Below are 21,153 nucleotides of genomic sequence, written 5' to 3' on the forward strand. Positions count from 1 at the left end.
TCCCCACTGCTGTCAGACTCCATAATAAAGACTTTAACTGATCAAGCACACACATCCATACATATGCAATAATACTAAGTGCAATAATCCTTTCTGTCATTGTTGTATTTTTACTCAGTTGTATATAGTATTTGTATTTGTATTCTATTTTTATCTTATTGTATATTTATTTTATTTTATTCTACTGTATATAGTATTTTATTTTATTCTATTCTGTACAGTTGTGTACTGTATTTATTCTTATTGTATTCAAATTTTTGCCTCATAACTTTTGCACTGTCCACTTCCTGCTGTGACAAAACAAATTTCCCACGTGTGGGACTAATAAAGGTTATCTTATCTTATCTTATCTTATCTTATCTTATATGTTAATGACCCTATGCATATTCATGTAACCACAATAAAAGGAGTGCTATGGGGAACGTGGCTGAGAGTCTGACGGAGGTCAAGTGGTGGAACGACACTTGGCTCCAGGCAGGTCTCCCTCATGCATGAGTAAACCAGAGAACGTTGCCTACTTCGTGTCTTGCTCGCTGTGTAGTTATATTGTCCTCAACGTTCCAGCGAATAGGTTCAAGCTACAAACCTATCAGAAACAGCTGCAGTTTTCGTGGGAAAACGTCCCAAGCGTCCATCCCCAGAACGTGATTGTCCCAGTCAGGGTGAAGAGGAGGACTGTTTAAAGCCATCAAACAGCCGAGCCAGTAACATTCAGAGTTAAACTGCTCCACCATGTTCTGAGGATTTTCATCTTTCGCCTGTTAGGAAGAAAATATTGTGCTGCAAAACTCAGCTTCAGCAAAGATTCTGTAAGTTATTAATGCCAACGTCAGCTGCACTGAACTCCTGTACAACTGACAGCTTTGTCTAAAACATGTCGTACCTTTGGGTCAGGCTGTGTCCTGCTGCGGTAGATGGCCAGCTGCAGGTTCTGTGCCGCTAGCAGCCTGAAGTCTTCAACCTGAAACCACAACGTTGCTTTAAAGAGAGCAGCCGAAGTTTTTAGGTGTAGTTTGAGTTTTAGCTCCAGTACCTTGTGAGACGTCCCAAAGCTGAGCTCACTCAATCCAAGCACTTCATCTATCTGCCTCTTCTTCTTCTCCATCTCAGTTAATCCAGCTTTAAAAGCTTCCTAAATTCATCAGTTTACATTTCCCAGATAAACAAACCATAATCAGGTTGTAAGTGTTGAATAATGGACGTATGTTATACACAAACATCTATGTGTACACTGAGGTTCATTACATGGAATATAAATGGAGCTGGCTCCAGAGTAAAGAGGTTAAAAATATTTAACCAACTCAAAAAACTACAGGCAGATGTTGTCCTATTACAAGAGACCCACAGACCTCTTAGAGGTTCGAATGAACTTAAAACACCTGAGTTTCCCAATGTGTTCTCAGCTTGTCATAATTCTAGACAAAGGGGAGCAGCAATTTTAATACATAAAAATATTAATTTCACAGTACTCGATACAGTTATAGATCCAGAGGGCAGATTCTTAATCATTAAACTATCTATACGTGATAAAAAGCTATGTATTGCAAGTGTATATGGTCCAAATGTTGATGATCCCTCATTCTTTCACGGTTTTTTCAGTGCACTCTCTGAACACTTAGATGGCACACTTGTTCTTGGAGGCGACCTCAACCTTGGACTAAATGAAGACATGGATAGGCTCAATACAGCGGGAACTCAGCGTAATTGGCAGTCCACAAATATAATCAAACAGTATATGAGCGACTTTGGTCTTTGCGATGCATGGCGCTCCCTTCACCCCACCAGTAAGGAATATACTTTTTTCTCACATGTCCATCACTCCTACTCTCGTCTGGATTATTTTTTGGTCAGCAGCTCACTGCTGAACGACATTTCAGACACTGAGATTCACCCTATAGCTGTCAGCGATCATGGTCCTGTATCTTTAACACTAATGCACAAGAATAATACCACGCCAAGAAAAAACTGGAGATTTAATATATCACTGCTTAAAGATGAAGACTTTAATTAAATACTTTAAAAAGGAATGGACTTCATATTTAGACTATAATGACACTCCCGAAACATCAGCTTCTGTTCTATGGGAAGCAGGGAAAGCTGTGATGAGAGGTAAAATAATTTCTTTCTCATCACATAAAAAGAAAAAAGAAAACAAAAATATTCAGGAATTAGAAAAAAACATCAAATCACTAGAAGAAGCCTACGCGTCCCACCAAGATCAGGAAACATTGAACAAAATACGCAAAACAAAACTAGAATTAAATGAGATAATTGATAAAAAAAACAAAATTCTTAGTACAAAGACTACGCCTACAAAATTATGAACATGGTAATAAATCCGGTCAATTTCTAGCAAACCAGCTAAAAATAAATAAAGAAAAAACAACTATATGTGCTGTTCAAGATTCATCTGGGAACACAATATATGAACCGATACAAATAAACAACATTTTCAGGGATTTCTATAAAACGTTGTATTCACCACAAATAAACCCGTCTAAAAAAGAAATTGATCAGTTTTTGGACAACATAACTCTTCCAAAATTATTGGACACTCAAGCAATGGCACTGGATTCACCACTGACACCAGGTGAACTCCAGGAAGCCCTGATAAGTATGCACAATAATAAGGCTCCAGGTCCAGACGGCTTTCCAGCAGAATTCTACAAAGAATTCTGGTCGATTCTAGCACCAGTTTTCTACAGAACGTTGTTAGAAATTAAAGAAAAGGGCAGACTTCCATCAAATATGAATTCTGCAAACATTAATCTCCTGCTAAAACCAGGCAAAGACCCTGTATATCCCTCAAGCTATCGTCCAATATCCCTTATACATGTAGACCTTAAAATAATCTGCAAAGCTCTCTCAAAGAGACTAGAGAAAATAACCCCCCTCTTAATTCATCCTGACCAAACTGGTTTCATAAAAGGTAGGCACTCATCAACAAATACACGTAGATTACTTAATTTGATAGACTACTCATACAGTAAAAACCTAGAAACTACAATATTCTCCTTAGACGCAGAAAAAGCATTCGACAGAGTTAACTGGAAATTTCTATTTGCAACTTTACACAAATTTGGTTTTGGATCCTCTTTCATAAACTGGTTAAAAATATTATATAACTCCCCAACAGCTTGTGTCAGAACAAATGACCAGACATCCTCCAACTTCTGTCTCTTGAGGGGCACCAGGCAGGGATGCCCACTCTCCCCTTCACTGTTTGCAATTTTTATTGAACCACTAGCAGCAGCAATTAGACAGAATTCAGTAATTAAGGGCATAAAATGCAAGAACGTGGAACATAAAATCAGCCTTTATGCGGATGATGTGTTACTTTTTCTCCAAAACTCACAAACCAATATCTCTGGGGTGATTGAATTGATAAACTCTTTTGCAAGAATATCAGATTAGTCAATTAACTGGTCAAAATCTACAGTTCTACCGATTAATTGCTCCCTCCATAATTCCTCTTCTACACCACTGCAATCGGGAAATATAAAATATTTAGGTATTAATGTTTCTCCCAAGCTTGCAGATCTAACTAAATTAAACCATATCCCACTTTTAAAGAAGGTAGAAGATGATCTGGCTAGATGGAAATGTCTACCCATATCACTCATGGGAAGGGTTGCCGCTATAAAAATGATGGTCTTACCAAAAATAATTTATTATTTATTCTCAATGATCCCAACTAAACCGCCACAAGATTGGTTCAGATCTCTAGATTCATGTATGTCCAAATTCCTTTGGAAAAATAAACCCCCACGTATAAGCTTAAAAACACTACAAAAGACCAAGGATAAAGGAGGACTAGAACTGCCTAACTTTCAGCACTACTTCTTAGCCAACAGGCTTCAGTTTATCTCAGGATGGGTAAAACATACCCTCTTAGATGAACCTTGGCTAGATGTAGAACAAGCACTCTGCAATAATCTAGAGATCTCAGACCTACCATTTATCAGCTCAAACATCCAACGACATGAATGCTTTAAAAGCATCAACATCAGCTCTTCTCTGACAGCATGGTGGGAGTTTCTAAAATTGACGGCATCTTCATTAATCCCATGCAAACGTACACCTATCTGGAACAACCCTGACATATTACAAAACAATAATATGATAAACTTTTCAGATTGGAGTGATAAAGGAATCAAATATTTAGAACATATACTAGAAGGAACAGAATTTATTTCATTTGACGGACTAGTTACACAATATGGGATCAACAAGAAAAGATTTTTAGAATATCAACAAATTAAATCCATAGTAAAAAAGAAATTTAAACCAGGTCAAGTTGAACTACAAACACCACCAAGTGTGGTTCAATTTCTTACTCTTAAACCCCCCAAATTACTATCCAAAATATACAGAATGCTTTCTAAAACAGATGAATCAATATCACTTCCTATTGCAAAATGGGAAGCGGATTTATCAGTTAACTTAGACCTAAACTTCTGGTCTCAGATTTGCTTAAAAACCTTTCATCTAATTAGAAATCCCAGTCTTCAATTAATTCAATACAAAATATTACATAGAGTGCACTATACAGGTCATCGGATGTTCAAGATGGGCTTTACGTCTACCAACAACTGCTCACACTGCCAAACCAATTCACCGGACAATTATATCCACGCTCTTTGGTTCTGTCCACCAGTTCAGAAGTTTTGGCGCGAGATATGTGAAGACTTATCGAAGTGTCTGAAATGTAACATTCCAACTTCCCCCTTAGTGTGTTTGTTGGGCAGCTTAGATAATGTCACTTCAGAAAAGAATATCGCCCATATGGTTTTCACTGCCCTATGCATAGCCAAGAAAACAGTCCTCATGAACTGGAAAAATAAAAATAATCTTAATTCTAACCAATATAGAAATTATCTATTAGATTACATTAGTCTTGATACAGCCTCTGCCACCACATCAGATCAATTGCTCTGGGCTCCTTTGATCAGCTCCATCACCTAGTGGGGGTGGGGGGTCATAGTTTGGTCCCGCCTTCACTGTTGTGATTGGTGTGGGGGTAGGGACAGGCTTAGGGCGTCGGGGGGTTCCCCGGAGGCATCTTCCTTGGGGGGCTCAACCCGGGGTAGCGGTCATGTCCGGTTAGGGGCTCTGTTGGCTCTCAGGTGACTGTTTCCTCGCGGCTGCGTGCAGCGGGGCTAGGGGAGGGTCTGTGCTGACGGACGTGGGTTACTGACCTGGTAGCCTGGCTGCCCCTGGGTGGGTCCGGGATGGGCGTGAGGTTCTGGGGGCGCTCCGTCTCTGGGCTGGGACCCGGACCGGGCCTCGGGGGCTTGGGTCCTGGTTGGTGTGTTGCCGGGGTTGTGGGCGGGTGGGTGCATGGGGGCCCAGCCCTGGAGCAGGGTGCCGCCGGTGCATCGAGCCACCTGGGGGGCTCTTCAACTGGTGGGGGAGATTGTCACATCTTGCAGGAGCTTTCCTCTCCTAAGGAGCTCCCTCTGCAGGAGGGGGAGATACAGGAGAGGTGGAGGAAGATCTCAGCCTGGGTGTTTATTGTCTTATGTAGTCTGGAAGATGAGTGGATGGTGGGGTGGGTGCAGTTTTCTCTGTGGTGGGGTTGGGTGGACTGTCCCGGGCTCTGTGGGGCCGGGAGGCGCTGCTGCACTGGGCCCCGGTCTGGATGGGCCTGGGCCCCCTTTCCCTGGCGGGTCGCGGAGTATGGGGGTGCCTACTGGGGTCAGCGGGGGAGCTGGCCCCAGGGAGGGGTCACTTGCCCCTCCCTTCCTTCCCTCCCCATCTCCAGCTGCCTCCCTCTTCCCGCTCCACCACAACCACCCACACATGCAGGGCCTTGGAGTAGGGGTATGTCACCAGGGTGCAGAGGAGGCTACCCCCCCCCCTCTGTTCCCTTCTGGCTGCCTCTGCCTCAATTTTATCCCACAACTTAGACATTCACATTACTCACACTCTCATTACACATACATATAGGATCTTGGGGGTGGGCACGATACACGGAATCCAAAGTACCATCAGGGTGTACACCCCACCCCTGGCATCGTTGCCCACCTCTCAATTTTAAATACATGTAGACATTGAGGGCTAGCAGGAGGGACCATGCGCTTACCTGCTGCTCTCTGGCAGGTAGCTCCATGCCCTCCTGGGTTTTAAATGCACCTTAGAACACACATGCATCAACACTACAATGAGCGGGTGGAGGGAGGTTTGGAGTCTTCTCTCACCCCCGTTCTCTGCGACCTGCTGGAGCGGGGGGGCTAGGAGGAGGAGTTGGCCGTCCGACTGCGGTCTGGAGTGTGGGGCCTTCCTGCTGCTGCGGAGTCGGGGCGGTCTGCCTCCCCCCACCGCAGGGAAAAGGGAAACACCACCTGGGTCTGGGTGCAGTTCCCCCCTTCAGGGGCAAGGGTACCTAGACCCGGTTTGTAGAGTACGCTTGGGGAGTGTGATCGTGTGTACAACGTCTCTTTATGTCTGTCTCCACGTTGGTTGAGTGTGGAGTAAGTGCATATGAGAGCATGAGGGTGGGAATGTATGTTTGTGTCTGTGTGTGCCTGTATGTCTGTGTCTATATGTCAGGTTGGGTGTCAGGCGCCACCTCTCTGGGGACATCTCAGGCCCTCCAAGGTTTGGAGGCCTATCTCCCCCTACCACCACTTCCCCTGCCAGTGGCGGACCCCCTCAGACATCGGTGCATTGGTGGTTCTCTGTGTCCGGGGATGGGCGTCCAGGTACACACCGGCTCACTCCTTGGCGGCCGCTTATCGGGGCCTGGAGCCTGGGGCTCGCTCGGGCCACTTCGGAGGTGGGGTGCCCCCGGCCTCTCGGCCTGGGGCTCGGTCACTCAGGCGCGGCTGGCTGCCGGCGGAGCTCACGGGCGCGTCACTGCAACCCCCCTGGCTTCTGCTCCGCGGCTGCTGAGTGAGCCCTCATCTGGGACTCTCCTCAGCTCTTTCCGGGACAGTGGCGCGGCTGCCCCTCTGTTGGTCTTCCTTGGTCTCTTGTGTTCTGGGGGCCTCTGGATGTCTGGAGTTTTGATCTCCTCCATACCTGCTTCATGCCCTGGAGGACGGGGCTGTGGCCCCCCCACACCCTCTAGCAGATTATTACAAGAAGGAACCTTTTAAAAAACAAAAAACAAGCGCATCCATGCTCACAGGTGTACACACGGGTGATCACACCCACAAACTACACCCTTTTTGGCTCCTACCTCAAAGCACACTGTGTTCTGTTGGTCTTGTGTGCTGCACAGTGGTGTTTAGTGTTTGGTATTTGCTGTCGTATTCCCATGTATCATTGTGATGTTGTTTATTCTATTACTCTTGTTCTCTTCTGCTTGCTTTCTTTTTTCTTTCTCAGCAGGTGACCCAGGTGATCGATATATGCATTTTTTTTCTCTGCCCGTTCTGTTGGTTTTTGTTTTTTGCCCTTCTCCCCCGTCCCTCTTCTCAGCTGTTTCTCTTTCCCTCTTTCTTTCTCCCCTTCTTTCCCCCAGTCAAGTCTGTCCCGTATTCAGTAAGTGAAAATAAAAGAAAAAAAAAAAAAAAAGAATAATGGACGTATGTGACAGTAATCAGACATTCCCGTACCTGAATGCGGGCTCTTACTGATTCCGAGTTTCCATTATTGGATTTCAGGTGTTCTTTGACCTTTGGCCACTCCAGCCTCAGCTCTTCATACATCTGTATGAGCCTGGTGTTACTGACAGGGTTGTTCATGCTCTCTGTGTTTTTCCCCATCTTCAGTGAAAGGGCGACCTCTCTCGTGACTCTGTGAAAAAACACGACTGATTATCTGAAGCGGATTTGCCGTACTGATGTTTGGTGGAGCTGCATGTACCTGTCTTTGAATGATTTTAGTTCTTCGTCTTTGTCATTTAGAGCTGCTCTGTGGAGTAGAAACAACATTGTGTGACCATGCGGCATCACGTTGAGCCACCCACCTCTCACATGGTCTCCGGTGAGTCGTCTCAGGTCACTCACACACCCAGAAGGATCATTAATGCTCATGAATACCTGCATTGAACACATTCTGCTCATGATGACATTTTAAAGCAGACGCCAGAACGAATGATGAGAAGTGACTTTAATGCTGTGCTGGTGCTGGATGAATCACTACAGTAGTACTCATATACAGTGATGGTCAAGTTACTTGAAAAAAGTAATCAGTAACTAATTACTGATACTTCCCAAAAAAGTAACCCAGTTACTTTACTGATTACTTATTTTCAAAAGTAATTAATTACTTAGTTACTTAGTTACTTTTTAAAAACACGATTTACAACCTGAACAGGTGATAAAGCGATAGATCTTTCAGCCCAATTCTACTTTTTCTGCATAATCCATCATACAAAATGTAATCAAATGGAAAAGTCTCTTTTTAAAACTTGTTTTATTAGTTTTAATCTTTTAACTTTATGCATCAAGCAAACATTAAATTATCTGCAACATTCTCTGACTGGAAGAAATTAGTTTAACATTTAAACCTATTTTCTGCACATTCCAGCACATAAAATAAAATATTTTTTGTGTTTACACTCAGTCTTTCAAATAGATGCAAGTAAAACACAGCAGAAAATAAATAAAGTCAAAGTCTCAGCGGTCCTGTTGCTCTATTTTCACCTGTAAAGCAGGAGTGGGGTAGGCGGAGGTTTACCCTGGTGCAGGTGAGCCAGGGTTTAGTAACGCAGTAACACAGCGTTCCTACGGGAAAGTAACGATAATCTAATTACCGTTTTTGCAATAGTAATCCTTTACTTTACTTGTTACTTGAAAAAAGTAATCAGATTACTAGTAACGAGTTTACAAGTAACGCGTTACTGCCCATCTCTGCTCATATAGAGTAAATAATGAAACACTCTTTTAGTCGCTGCAGTCAGTATGATCTGAACATGCATAAACGACTGTGACAAAGGCAGCGCTCGTCCCCCCCCCACACAGCTGATCACTGTCCCTTTGGTCACAGCTGTGTAACTCCCCGTGGGTGGGCACAGCTTCAGAAAGCATGCGTGCAAAGGCTTTTTTTTTTTTTTTTTTTTTTTTTTTTGTGTCCTGTTTGGATCTTTAGCATCAGAATTGTTGTCTTAAGGCCAAGAAAGATGCCAAGCGGATTTATTTTACCAAGTGGATCATCATGGCCTTGCCATATTGGTCCATTTGATTGACCTTTATTATAATTATGAATTTATTTTATTTTCAGTTGCTACAAACGGGACAGACATGACTGGGGGATAAGACAGGGAGAAAGAATGAAAGAAAGAGAGGGAGAGAAAGAAAACCAAAGGGGAGAAGAGACGGTGAGAAGGGGGGGAAGAAAGAAAAAACAAACAAACAAAAAAAACAAAACACCTGGATCACCTGTATGGAGAAAAAAACAGAAGAGAAAGCAAACAACAAAGAGCAACATAATAAAAAAAACGGCACCATCACAATAAACTAGCTAGCAGTAGATATCAGTAGATACTAAATAATAAACGATATTGTGCAGCACGCAAGATAGACAGCGCACAATGTGCTTTGAGGCAGCAGCCAAGAAAGCTGTAGTCCACGTCTGCGAATACCCGTGTGTACACCTGTGTGCATACCTGTGTGGATCAGCATGCTTGCATTCCAAAGGTTTCTCCATGTAACAATCTGATAGGGAGTGTGGGGGGGCCACAGCCCCATCCTCCAGGGTATGAAGCAGGTATGGAGGAGATCCAGGCCCCAGACATCCAGAGGCCCCCAGAACACAAGAGACCAAGGAAGACCAACAGAGGGGCAGCCGCGCCACTGTCCCAGAAAGAGCTGAGGAGAGTCCCAGATGAGGGCTCACTCAGCAGCCGCGGAGCAGAAGCCAGGGGGGGTTGCAGTGACGCGCCCGTGAGCTCCGCCGGCAGCCAGCCGTGCCTGAGTGACCGAGCCCCAGGCCGAGAGGCCGGGGGCACCCCACCTCCGAAGTGGCCCGAGCGAGCCCCAGGCTCCAGGCCCCGATAAGCGGCCGCCAAGGAGTGAGCCGGTGTGTACCTGGACGCCCACCCCCGGACACAAAAAACCACCAACGCACCGATGTCTGAGGGAGTCCGCCACTGGCAGGGGAAGTGGTGGTGGGTGGAGATAGACCTCCAAACCTTGGAGGGCCTGAGATGTCCCCAGAGAGGTGGCGTCTGACACCCAACCTGACATATAGACACAGACATACAGGCACACACAGACACAAACATCCATTCCCACCCTCATGCTCTCATATGCACTTACTCCACACTCAACCAACGTGGAGACAGACATAAAGAGACGTTGTACACACGATCACACTCCCCAAGCGTACTCTACAAACCGGGTCTAGGTACCCTTGCCCCTGGAGGGGGGAACTGCACCCAGACCCAGGTGGTGTTACCCTTTTCCCTGCGGTGGGGGGAGGCAGACCGCCCCGACTCCGCAGCAGCAGGGAGGCCCCACACTCCAGACCGCAGTTGGACGGCCAACTCCTCCTCCTAGCCCCCCCGCTGGAGCAGGCCGCAGAGAACGGGGGTGAGAGAAGACTCCAAACCTCCCTCCACCCGCTCATTGTAGTGTTGATGCATGTGTGTTCTAAGGTGCATTTAAAACCCAGGAGGGCATGGAGCTACCTGCCAGAGAGCAGCAGGTAAGCGCATGGTCCCTCCTGCTAGCCCTCAATGTCTACGTGTATTTAAAATTGAGAGGTGGGCAACGATGCCAGGGGTGAGGTGTACACCCTGATGGTAATTTGGACTCCGTGTATCGTGCCCACCCCCAAGATCCTATACGTATGTGTAATGAGAGTGTGAGTAATGTGAATGTCTAAGTTGTGGGATAAAATTGAGGCAGAGGCAGCCAGAAGGGGACAGGGGGGGAGGGGGGTAGCCTCCTCTGCACCCTGGTGACATACCCCTACTCCAAGGCCCTGCATGTGTGGGTGGTTGTGGTGGAGCGGGGAGAGGGAGGCAGCTGGAGATGGGGAGGGAAGGAAGGGAGGGGCAGGTGACCCCTCCCTGGGGCCAGCTCCCCCGCTGACCCCAGTAGGCACTCCCATACTCCGCGACCCGCCAGGGAAAGGGGGCCCAGGCCTATCCAGCGTGCAAAGGCTTTGACTGGATGTGCCAATCAGAACATATAACAGCATCACCCACATGGCTGCAGTGTAGACATCACATCTGTGAAGTCTGAAGGAAATGTTGCAGCTTGTGTGAACACTGCATGAACGGGCCGGCATGTCACTCCTGAGACGTGTGGCAGCTGTCCTTCATGTTTTTCATGGTGAAGTTTCTCTCTCTGTGGGACGGTGGTTTCCCAGACTGATGGGACGTCAGACGCGTCTCTAAGATCATTTGATGTCTTTCCTCCCTGACGCTGTGGTAACACCTGAATGCAAACTTCATGAAGGTGCTCTCACTGGCTGACTAATCACGTGTATTGATTATCTCTGTGGATGCAGTCCACACACTGCTTCTGGATTTTGGTTTGTGTTAGAAACACTCAGTGTAACATGTCATGTCACCATCAGCCAGCAGGCCACAGCCAGGCTCAGCAGGCCACAGCCAGGCTCCACCACCAGCCAGCAGGCCACAGCCAGGCTCCACCATCAGCCAGTAGGCCACAGCCAGGCTCCACCATCAGCCAGCAGGCCACATCCAGCAGACACAGCCAGGCTCCACCATCAGCCAGCAGGCCACAGCCAGGCTCCACCATCAGCCAGCAGGCCTAGCCAGGCGCCATCATCAGAAATTCCGCTTCCGGGTCCCTCGTGGTGGCCGCCTCATGCTCTCGCTTCAGTATGCCACCCAAGAAAGGCCCAACACCAGAGGAGGTTGAGGACATTAAAACCTCCCTCGGAGCGCTGTGCGGAGACGTGGCCGCAGTCAGGGCACAGCAGGAGCTGCTTCTGGGGCTTCTGGAGGAGGTAAAACAGCTACGCCTCCAAAATGCCGAGAAGGACAGACGGATCATGGATCTCGAGCGGCGGGTGGATGAGCTGGAGCAGTACACCCGTACGAATGACGTGGTCATCAGCGGTATTAAAATCAAGCCGCGCTCGTACGCGCGCGCGGTGGCCGGGAACGTCGGGGAGCCCAGCGACGAGGAGACCCGCTCGGTAGAGCAACAGGTGGCGTCCTTCCTCCAAAGCAAGGGGATAGAGATGGACCTGGAGCACATAGAAGCATGTCACTCACTGCCCAGGAGGAGTGACAGACTGCCGGCCATCATTATGAGATTTGTCAATCGGAAGAACAAGGTCGCACTGCTGAAACAAGGACGCAAACTGAAAGGCACGGACGTTTTCATTAATGAGCATCTGACACGAAAAAACGCAGACATCGCGAGGAAGGCAAGGCAACTGAAGAAGAACGGTAAAATACAACATACATGGGTAACAAACTGTAAGATTTTCATTAAGCTAAACGGGACACCAGAAGAGGCAAAAGTACTGATAGTGAGGAACATGGAGGATCTGGACAAGTATAACTGACACCAATGTATCAATTACACCAGGAAATGACATGGACACGTTGAAATTAGTTCTTCAACAGAAAGTAATTGATCTAGATTGTGAATATAAGGAGCATAATATAATAGATCCAGAAATAGATTCTGAAAGTAACTTTCTCTCTTCTTTTGTTAAAAATTGTAATTATTTCACTCAGGAACAATATGAAAAAGAAATTAACCTAGACGGGAAGCTCTCATTAATTCACTTTAACAGCAGAAGTATGTACTCTAATTTTGATTTCATTAAGGACTATTTGCAACAATTTTCTCGCCCCTTTAGTGTTATAGCCATCACTGAAACTTGGTTCAATGTCGATAAAGGAATAGATTTTTGTTTGAATGGATATGATTTAAAATACATGAATAGATTAAATAAGGCGGGCGGCGGGGTTGCTATATATGTTCATAACTCTATAAAATATAATGTTGTAACAACTATGTCTATGGCTATTGATGGAATTTTGGAATGTTTGACTATTGAGATTATGAATGAAAAAAAGAGAAATGTTATAATAAGTTGCATATATCGGACACCCAGTTCAAGTATTGACACTTTTAATGAATGGATAGAAAAAACGTTTGCTTCGGTGAACCAAAAATTACTATTTATCTGTGGTGATTTTAACATTGATTTGCTAAATCCAACAAGGTTAAAAGCCATTGATGACTTTACTGACACAATGTACAGCTTATCACTATATCCAACAATAACAAAGCCAAGCAGAATAACATCACATAGCGCCACTATTATTGACAACATTTTTACTAATGTCATGGATTTCCAAATTAATAGTGGCCTGCTTGTCTGTGATATAACTGACCACTTACCAGTTTTTACTTTGTGTGACTGTGATTTAAAAAAAATAGATACCAAGATCATGATAGCAAAGCGAACAATAAATGAAGAAGCAATTCATGCCTTCAATTTCGATTTAGCACAACAAGATTGGAGTTCGGTGTATGAAGAGTCAGATGTGGACAAGGCTTATGATAATTTTCTAGATATTTTTACTATGTGGTACAATAAACATTGTCCTGTAAACGAACACATGACAAAGAAAAAAAAGATAAAAAGTCCTTGGCTCACAAAAGGAATTATTAATGCTTGCAAAAAGAAAAACAATCTGTATAAACAGTTTATCAAAGTAAAAACAAAAGAAGTGGAACAAAGATATAAAGCATATAGAAATAAATTGACTGATATTATAAGAACGAGCAAACAACTTTATTATAGAAGAAGATTATATGAAAATAAAAACAATATAAAAGGAACTTGGGATGTGTTAAACAACTTAATTAAACAAGGATCTTCTGGAACATCATATCCTGAATATTTTACTGATGCAAATGGTGAAAATCACAACATGAGTAATATTGTCGATGGGTTCAATAAATTCTTCATAAATGTTGGCCCTGAACTAGCAGCGGACATCCCGTGTCATAAAAATGAAAATATCAGTAATATAAAATCAAATCCCTTTTCACTGTTCCTCTCAGCTACAAATGAGCAAGAAGTAATAAATATCACATTAAAATGTAAAAGTAAGTCTTCAATGGATTATCATGACATAAATATGTCTGTAGTTAAACAGGTTATTCTGAATATTGCTAGTCCCTTAACATATATCTGTAATTTATCATTTCAGTCCGGTTGTTTTCCAAAAAAAAATGAAAATTGCGAAAGTAATACCACTATATAAAAGTAATGACAAACACAGTTTTACCAATTATAGGCCTATTTCTCTACTGCCTCAATTCTCAAAAATTCTAGAAAAACTTTTTAATTCAAGATTAGAAAAATTCCTTGAAAAACATCAAATAATAAATGTTGGTCAGTATGGTTTCAGAACGCAAAGAACCACTTCAATGGCGATAATTGAGGCAGTAGAAGAAATTACTGATACACTGGATAAAAATAAATATGCAGTTGGTATTTTTGTTGACCTCAAAAAGGCCTTCGACACAATCAATCACTCAATTTTACTGGATAAATTGGAAAGATATGGTATTCGAGGGAAAGCTGGTAACTGGTTAAAAAGTTACCTAACAGGTCGGGAACAATATGTTAGCATAGGGCATTACCATTCAGAGAAACTTGGTATTACATGTGGTGTTCCCCAAGGGTCAGTGTTGGGACCAAAACTTTTTTTCTTTTTTTTCTTTTTTTTTTGCCTGTCCTGTTTGGCTCTTTTGCATCAGAATTGTTGTCTAAAGTCAAAGAAAGATGCCCAACGGATTTACTTTACCAAACTGACCATCCCAGCCTTGCCGTAATGGTCCATTTGATTCACCTTTTATTGTTTATTTTATTTTCACTTACTGAATACGGGACAGACTTGACTGGGGGAAAGAAGGGGAGAAAGAAAGAGGGAAAGAGAAACAGCTGAGAAGAGGGACGGGGGAGAAGGGCAAAAGACAAAAACCAACAGAATGGGCAGAGAAAAAAAAATGCATATATCAATCACCTGGGTCACCTGCTGAGAAAGAAAAAAGAAAGCAAGCAGAAGAGAACAAGAGTAATAGAATAAACAACCAAAACTTTTCAATGTATACATAAATGATATTTTTGATGTTTCTCAAGTACTTAAACTCATACTGTTCGCAGATGACACCAACATATTTTTCAGTAGCGATGATTATACTGATCTTGTAATGACCGTAAACAGGGAGCTAAAATTAATAAAAAAAATGGATGGACATAAATAAATTATCATTAAATATAAATAAAACTAAAGCAATGTTTTTTGGTAATTTAAAATATAATATAGAATTACCAATTATCATGGAAGGTGTACCAATTGATAATGTGAGTGAAAACAAATTTTTGGGAGTTATAATTGATAACAAAATTTCATGGAAACCCCACGTCAGACACATAAAAACCAAAATTTCTAGAAGCCTCGCAGTTTTGAACAAAGTGAAACAATTCCTTGATAAAGATGCACTTCGTACTCTGTACTGTACTCTGGTTCTTCCATATCTTACATATTGTGTGGAAGTGTGGGGAAACACATATAAAAATACAACTAATCCATGAGTCACAGTACAGAAACGAGCACTGCGTATTATTCACAAGGCTGGTTATCTAGATCATACTCACAAATTCTTTCTTCAGGCAAAGTTACTTAAATTCCAGGATCTGGTTAATTACAATACATCCATAATTTTGTATAAAGCTTTTACTAAACTTTTACCGGCAAATTTACAAACTAGATTTGAAATTCGAGAAAAGGTTTATAATGTGAGAGGCTTTGGAGAATTCAAATTACCCAGAACTCGAACAACCCGTAAAGGCTTTTGTGTGTCTGTATGTGGTGTGAAAATCTGGAACAGTCTGAGTTTACAATTGAAACAATGCAAAAATATTCATAGATTTAAATTCCTCTACAAACAGTTGGTCTGGTCACAGTATACTCAATGATGGGTTTTAGTGTGCTCTGTAATGTCTGTCCTCTTACCATTGCTGGTATGGATTCCAAAAAAAAATAAATAAATAAAGTGTGCGTATGTATGTACATATATGTACTTGTGTGTGTAGATATATATGTATGTATATGTATGTGTGTTTGTTACTTGTAGTTATTACTGCCTGTTACCTGTGGTAATGCAATTTATAATTTATATATTCTGTATTCAGTTATGAAGGCTCTAATTGTTGGTTGCGAGCTGCCGCTTAGATGCTTGTATCTGCCCGGGGCTGTTGATGGGTCTGTATGCAATGATGGGCGTAGCTGCGGGAAGTTTATTGTTTTTTTTTGTTGATGAGTGAGTATAGGGGTGGGATTTAATAAGTTTTCTTCGTCCCACTCCTTTTTCAGGCAAGTTTTGTTTTTTGTTTTGTGTATTTTATGTTCAATATAGGTATTTGTTGTGCCTGAAAATGAATAAATAAATGAAATGAAATGTACTAGAACTGAAAGGTGGTTCAGTGTCTTTGTTCATATAACTGATATATGTTTCCCTTTGCTTGGTCCCACACTTGTTAGCATTTAGCACATCCGTTTATTCTTTCTTACTGTGTGCTGATAAGAGTTTGTGTAGAATTAAACAGATTTATATAACTGGCTGCTTCTTACCTTGTCTGGTCATATTTCTCTTCCATCTCTCTGAGCCTGTTTAAAAACACCACAGTAATGTCTCTCTGGTTAAATCACAGAATTTTACTTTCAAAATAAAACCGTTTTTGAGTAAACTTCCTGTGTCTGTAGAGAAGGAAATGTGTTGGTAAAACATGTTTTAGTTCATTTGTTCTCTCAATGAATCACATACACGTCACCTTTCCTTGACTGATTTCAGCTCTTCTTCTTCTACCACAGCAGATCTGTGGGGTGAGATATCCAGTGTGAAAATGGTTATCAAACCAAGTCAAGAGCACGAGCTGACATTATTCACTGAAACACCAATCATGTGTCTGTACCTTGTGTGGTCATGTTTCACTCCCATCGTTGCCATTCTGTTTAAAAGCACCACAGCAGTGTCACCAATGTGGACTTTTAAAATCAATGCATGTATTTACTGATCTTTCTTATCACAGAGATCACACACAGGCAGCACACAGAGGAACAGGTTATCAGGAATGAAGTGAACTACCACAACACAGAGGCCAGCCAGGGAAGGGTCACCCCACACAGCTGCTCCAGCATCAGCACAGAGACGACACACAGAAAGCAGCTGGATAGATAAAGTCATCCTGCACAGACCAGAACGCAGAGGTTACCACCATCTTTAACTACAGTCTCATGAATCTGCCACAGTCATTGCAGTACCAGCGTACAGGCACCTGCCTTCATGCAGTTACCCCATCGTCCCTCTCCAGTCTGAAATCCTGCTAACTTGGCAGACACCAGCTGCAGCCCGCACAGCTCTCCACAGGGTTTCAGCTTTTAACACTGTCATCACCCACAAACTGGTCCCAAAGCTGAGCTTAGATGCTCAGTAAAAGACCCCAGAATACCCACTCATCCTGACCCCTTGGCCCCCACAGGGGGTCTCTCCAGACCCTCTCACACAACCCACAGCACCATCAGCTGATGATTGTCAGGTGTCACAGGACCGCTATCAACAATGATGACATAATAGTGTGAGCACAGGAGTCCTTAAACACTACAAAACCCAAAGACAGTCTTACATAAACAGGAAGGAAGTAGAGAGGGTGGCTGGTCTCACCTGGACTGCACACATCTCCCATCAGGTGAGACCGGCAAAGGCTCCTCCTCCTGAGGATGTTAACGCACACTCAAATCCCTGATCACCTGCTGACAAAACTTTATCGGGGGGCGAGGACAGGACAGCATGTCATCGGATACCCTCAGTGATATTTACACTGGCTCCCCCCCATCCTGGGCGCCGCCTGTTTGCCCCCACCGTCTCAGAGGAGATACACATCAATCAAAACCAGACGTCACAGAAAAGGTTTCACTAAACCAGAACCAGTGATATGCTTTAGTCAGGCTTGTTCTATTCTGCTCTACTCATACATCCACTGTTGTCTTTTTAAAACTCTTTGGTTTTCCTGCCTCCTGGTTGAAGAAATGTGACGTTGTTCATTAATCACGTACTGTTCTGTTCATCAGGACGTAAGTTTTGTTGGAGAAATGTTTCGTCACACATCCAGGTGACTTCTTCAGTCTCAGCTGACTGCAGGTTTCCGGAATCTTATAAACAGGATCGGGTCCCCGTGTCATGGTCTGGTTGGGCACCTGCAGGTCTCAGACAGCGGCTCCTCCTCCTTTAGGCGGAGTCCGGTTGCCCCTCCCTGGCTGACCACCTGTGAGCAATCGTGCCAGCGGTATATCAGACCTGCGCTCTCAACCATTCATCGCCTGAGTATCTGCTATCCCCATGTTAGTTCAGTGGAGCATCATAAACCTTGTCCTGACGCCGTGTGATGACTCACCTGTTTTTTCTTGTCCTCAGAGATAGCACCCGGAGTGGAGATCTCGTTCCCCTCGCTCCCGTCCTCCTGGACCTGGGCCGCCTGCTGCTTACACAACGTGGCCTGCCGGCCCACCGCTCACCTGCCTGCCTCCCCACGCCTCGACCGCTTCCGGGCTTTCCGCTCCACCTGTCCCCTCCATCTGAAACCAAGTAAGGCAATTCAATTCAACTGCGGAGGATTGTTGGTTGTCTGCTGGATCCCTCTGATCGTGATCTCCTCTTATTCCAGTGTCCCCGGTCCCTACCTAGTCCTGTTTCTACCTCCCCGCTGCCCCCGCTGTTCAGCCGTCTCCTAGAGGTGTCTAGGTCGCCCTCATTATTCACCGACGAATCCTACGCGCCACTAGTGTGGTGGCGTCGCTTTGTTTTTTACCTTTGTTTACCTGTGGGCGGAAATAAATCATTTGTTCTCTGTCACCTCGCTTCCGGGTTGGTTTCTGCACCTGTGTCCATCCCTGTTCCCTCGTGCCGCTGGGCCGTGACACCCCGACACAAACAGAGTAGCATAGTGTACGCTGTTAAGTGCCAGGATTTATACATCGGGGAAACCAAACAACCTCTGGCTAAGAGGATGGCACAACACAGAAGAGCCACCTCGTCAGGCCAGGACTCTGCAGTCTATTCACACCTACAGGCCAGTGGACACTCTTTCAATGATGAGGATGTTCACATCGCTGGTTTGAGGGCGGAGTCAAGGAGGCCATTTACGTGAAAAGGGAAAGACCATCTCTGAATGGAGGAGGGGCCTAAGGGTACATCTGTCACCATTGTACAATGCTGTGATTGCAGCCATTCCCCAACTCTCTGTGAATGGGACTCATGGCCATTGATCAGTGGTATTTGATCAGTGGTCTTTGATCAATAATCTTGAGAATTTGCATAATTAAGATTAAGGAACTGACCTCCCAGCCCATCGTTCCTTCAGTGGGCTGGTTTCAGTCATTATGCAAATGTCCTGTTTATAAGATTGAAAGCTGCAGTCAGCTGAGACTGAAGACGTCACCTGATGATGATGAAACGTTTCTCCCACAAAACGCTGCGTCCAGATGAACAGAATCAACTTTTGGAGATTTGCTTTCCTGGATGATTGAGATGCATCACGACTTTCTTTGAGAGATTTCAGATCTTTGTTATTTTCTTCCACAGCAGATCTGTGGAATAAAACAGAGGAAAATATGATTTCAGAAACTGCAGACTGATCTGAATTTGTCAGTGGCTCAAACGTGAGGCTCATGCTGGGTTTACTGCAGACAGCTGTATCATCCTACAGCAGATTCAAAGCTCGGTGTCTTCAGTAAAATCATTTTTAAAGGTACCTTGTCTGGTCATGTTTCACTCCCATCTCTGTGATTCTGTTCAAACATCACAATAATGTCAGTAAGGTGTTGATGTTCCTTCATGTTGGATTTCTTTTTTTTTTTTTTTTTTTTTTGGCCTGTCCCGTTTGGCTCTTTTGCCATCAGAATTGTTGTCTAAAGGCAAAGAAAGATGCCCAACGGATTTACTTTACCAAACTGACCATCCCAGCCTTGCCGTAATGGTCCATTTGATTCACCTTTTATTGTTTATTTTATTTTCACTTACTGAATACGGGACAGACTTGACTGGGGGAAAGAAGGGGAGAAAGAAAGAGGGAAAGAGAAACAGCTGAGAAGAGGGACGGGGGAGAAGGGCAAAAAACAAAAACCAACAGAACGGGCAGAGAAAAAAAAAATGCATATATCAATCGCCTGGGTCACCTGCTGAGAAAGAAAAAAGAAAGCAAGCAGAAGAGAACAAGAGTAATAGAATAAACAACATCACAATGATATATGGGAATACGACAGTAAATACTAAATGTTAAACATTATTGTGCAGCACACAAGACCAACAGAACACAGTGTGCTTTGAGGTAGGAGCCAAAAAGGGTGTAGTTTGTGGGTGTGATCACCCGTGTGTACACCTGTGAGCATGGACGCGCTTGTTTTTTAAAAGGTTCCTTCATGTAATAATCTGCTAGAGGGTGTGGGGGGGCCACAGCCCCGTCCTCCAGGGCATGAAGCAGGTGTGGAGGAGATCAAAACTCCAGACATCCAGAGGCCCCCAGAACACAAGAGACCATGGAAGACCAACAGAGGGGCAGCCGCGCCACTGTCCCAGAAAGAGCTGAGGAGAGTCCCAGATGAGGGCTCACTCAGCAGCCGCGGAGCAGAAGCCAGGGGAGTTGCAGTGACGCGCCCGTGAGCTCCGCCGGCAGCCAGCCGCGCCTGAGTGACCGAGCCCCAGGCCGAGAGGCCGGGGGCACCCCACCTCCGAAGTGGCCCGAGCGAGCCCCAGGCTCCAGGCCCCGATAAGCGGCCGCCAAGGAGTGAGCCAGTGTGTACCTGGACGCCCATCCCCGGACACAAAGAACCACCAACGCACCGATGTCTGAGGGGGTCTGCCACTGGCAGGGGAAGTGGTGGTAGGGGGAGATAGGCCTCCAAACCTTGGAGGGCCTGAGATGTCCCCAGAGAGGTGGCGTCTGATACCCAACCTGACATATAGACACAGACATACAGGCACACACAGACACAAACATCCATTCCCACCCTCATGCTCTCATATGCACTTACTCCACACTCAACCAACGTGGAGACAGACATAAAGAGACGTTGTACACACGATCACACTCCCCAAGCGTACTCTACAAACCGGGTCTAGGTGCCCCCGCCCCTGGAGGGGGGAACTGCACCCAGACCCAGGTGGTGTTTCCCTTTTCCCTGCGGTGGGGGGAGGC

At 44.6% G+C, this 21,153-nt stretch overlaps 1 protein-coding gene across 1 annotated transcript; it reads right to left on the minus strand.

The window, feature by feature from the left end:
* Positions 1–578: 578 nt before the first annotated feature.
* On the minus strand, positions 579–16,560 carry LOC146651708 (uncharacterized). Its single transcript, XM_085384533.1, has 6 exons — positions 16,535–16,560; positions 7,813–7,860; positions 7,563–7,743; positions 1,034–1,132; positions 884–961; positions 579–758 (listed from the first exon to the last, which is right to left on the minus strand). Exons 1-6 carry the CDS (start codon positions 16,558–16,560, stop codon positions 579–581), a joined length of 612 nt encoding a protein of 203 aa, XP_085240659.1.
* Positions 16,561–21,153: the final 4,593 nt, after the last annotated feature.

The sequence above is a fragment of the Rhamphochromis longiceps genome, linkage group LG16 (assembly GCF_057381845.1).
Source record: "Rhamphochromis longiceps isolate RC_006_pf linkage group LG16, R_longiceps_female_GT1.1, whole genome shotgun sequence".
NCBI lineage: Eukaryota > Metazoa > Chordata > Actinopteri > Cichliformes > Cichlidae > Rhamphochromis > Rhamphochromis longiceps.

Bases quoted from the DNA above. Each gene is read 5' to 3' on its own strand.
- LOC146651708 (XM_085384533.1), bottom strand. From the start codon at position 16,560: ATGGAAGAGAAATATGACCAGACAAG. The intron at 7,744-7,812 runs GTACATGCAGCT...GTTTTTTCACAG, and splicing joins CTAAAATCATTCAAAGACAG to AGTCACGAGAGAGGTCGCCC. The intron at 962-1,033 runs GTACTGGAGCTA...TTGTGGTTTCAG, and splicing joins GCTTTGGGACGTCTCACAAG to GTTGAAGACTTCAGGCTGCT.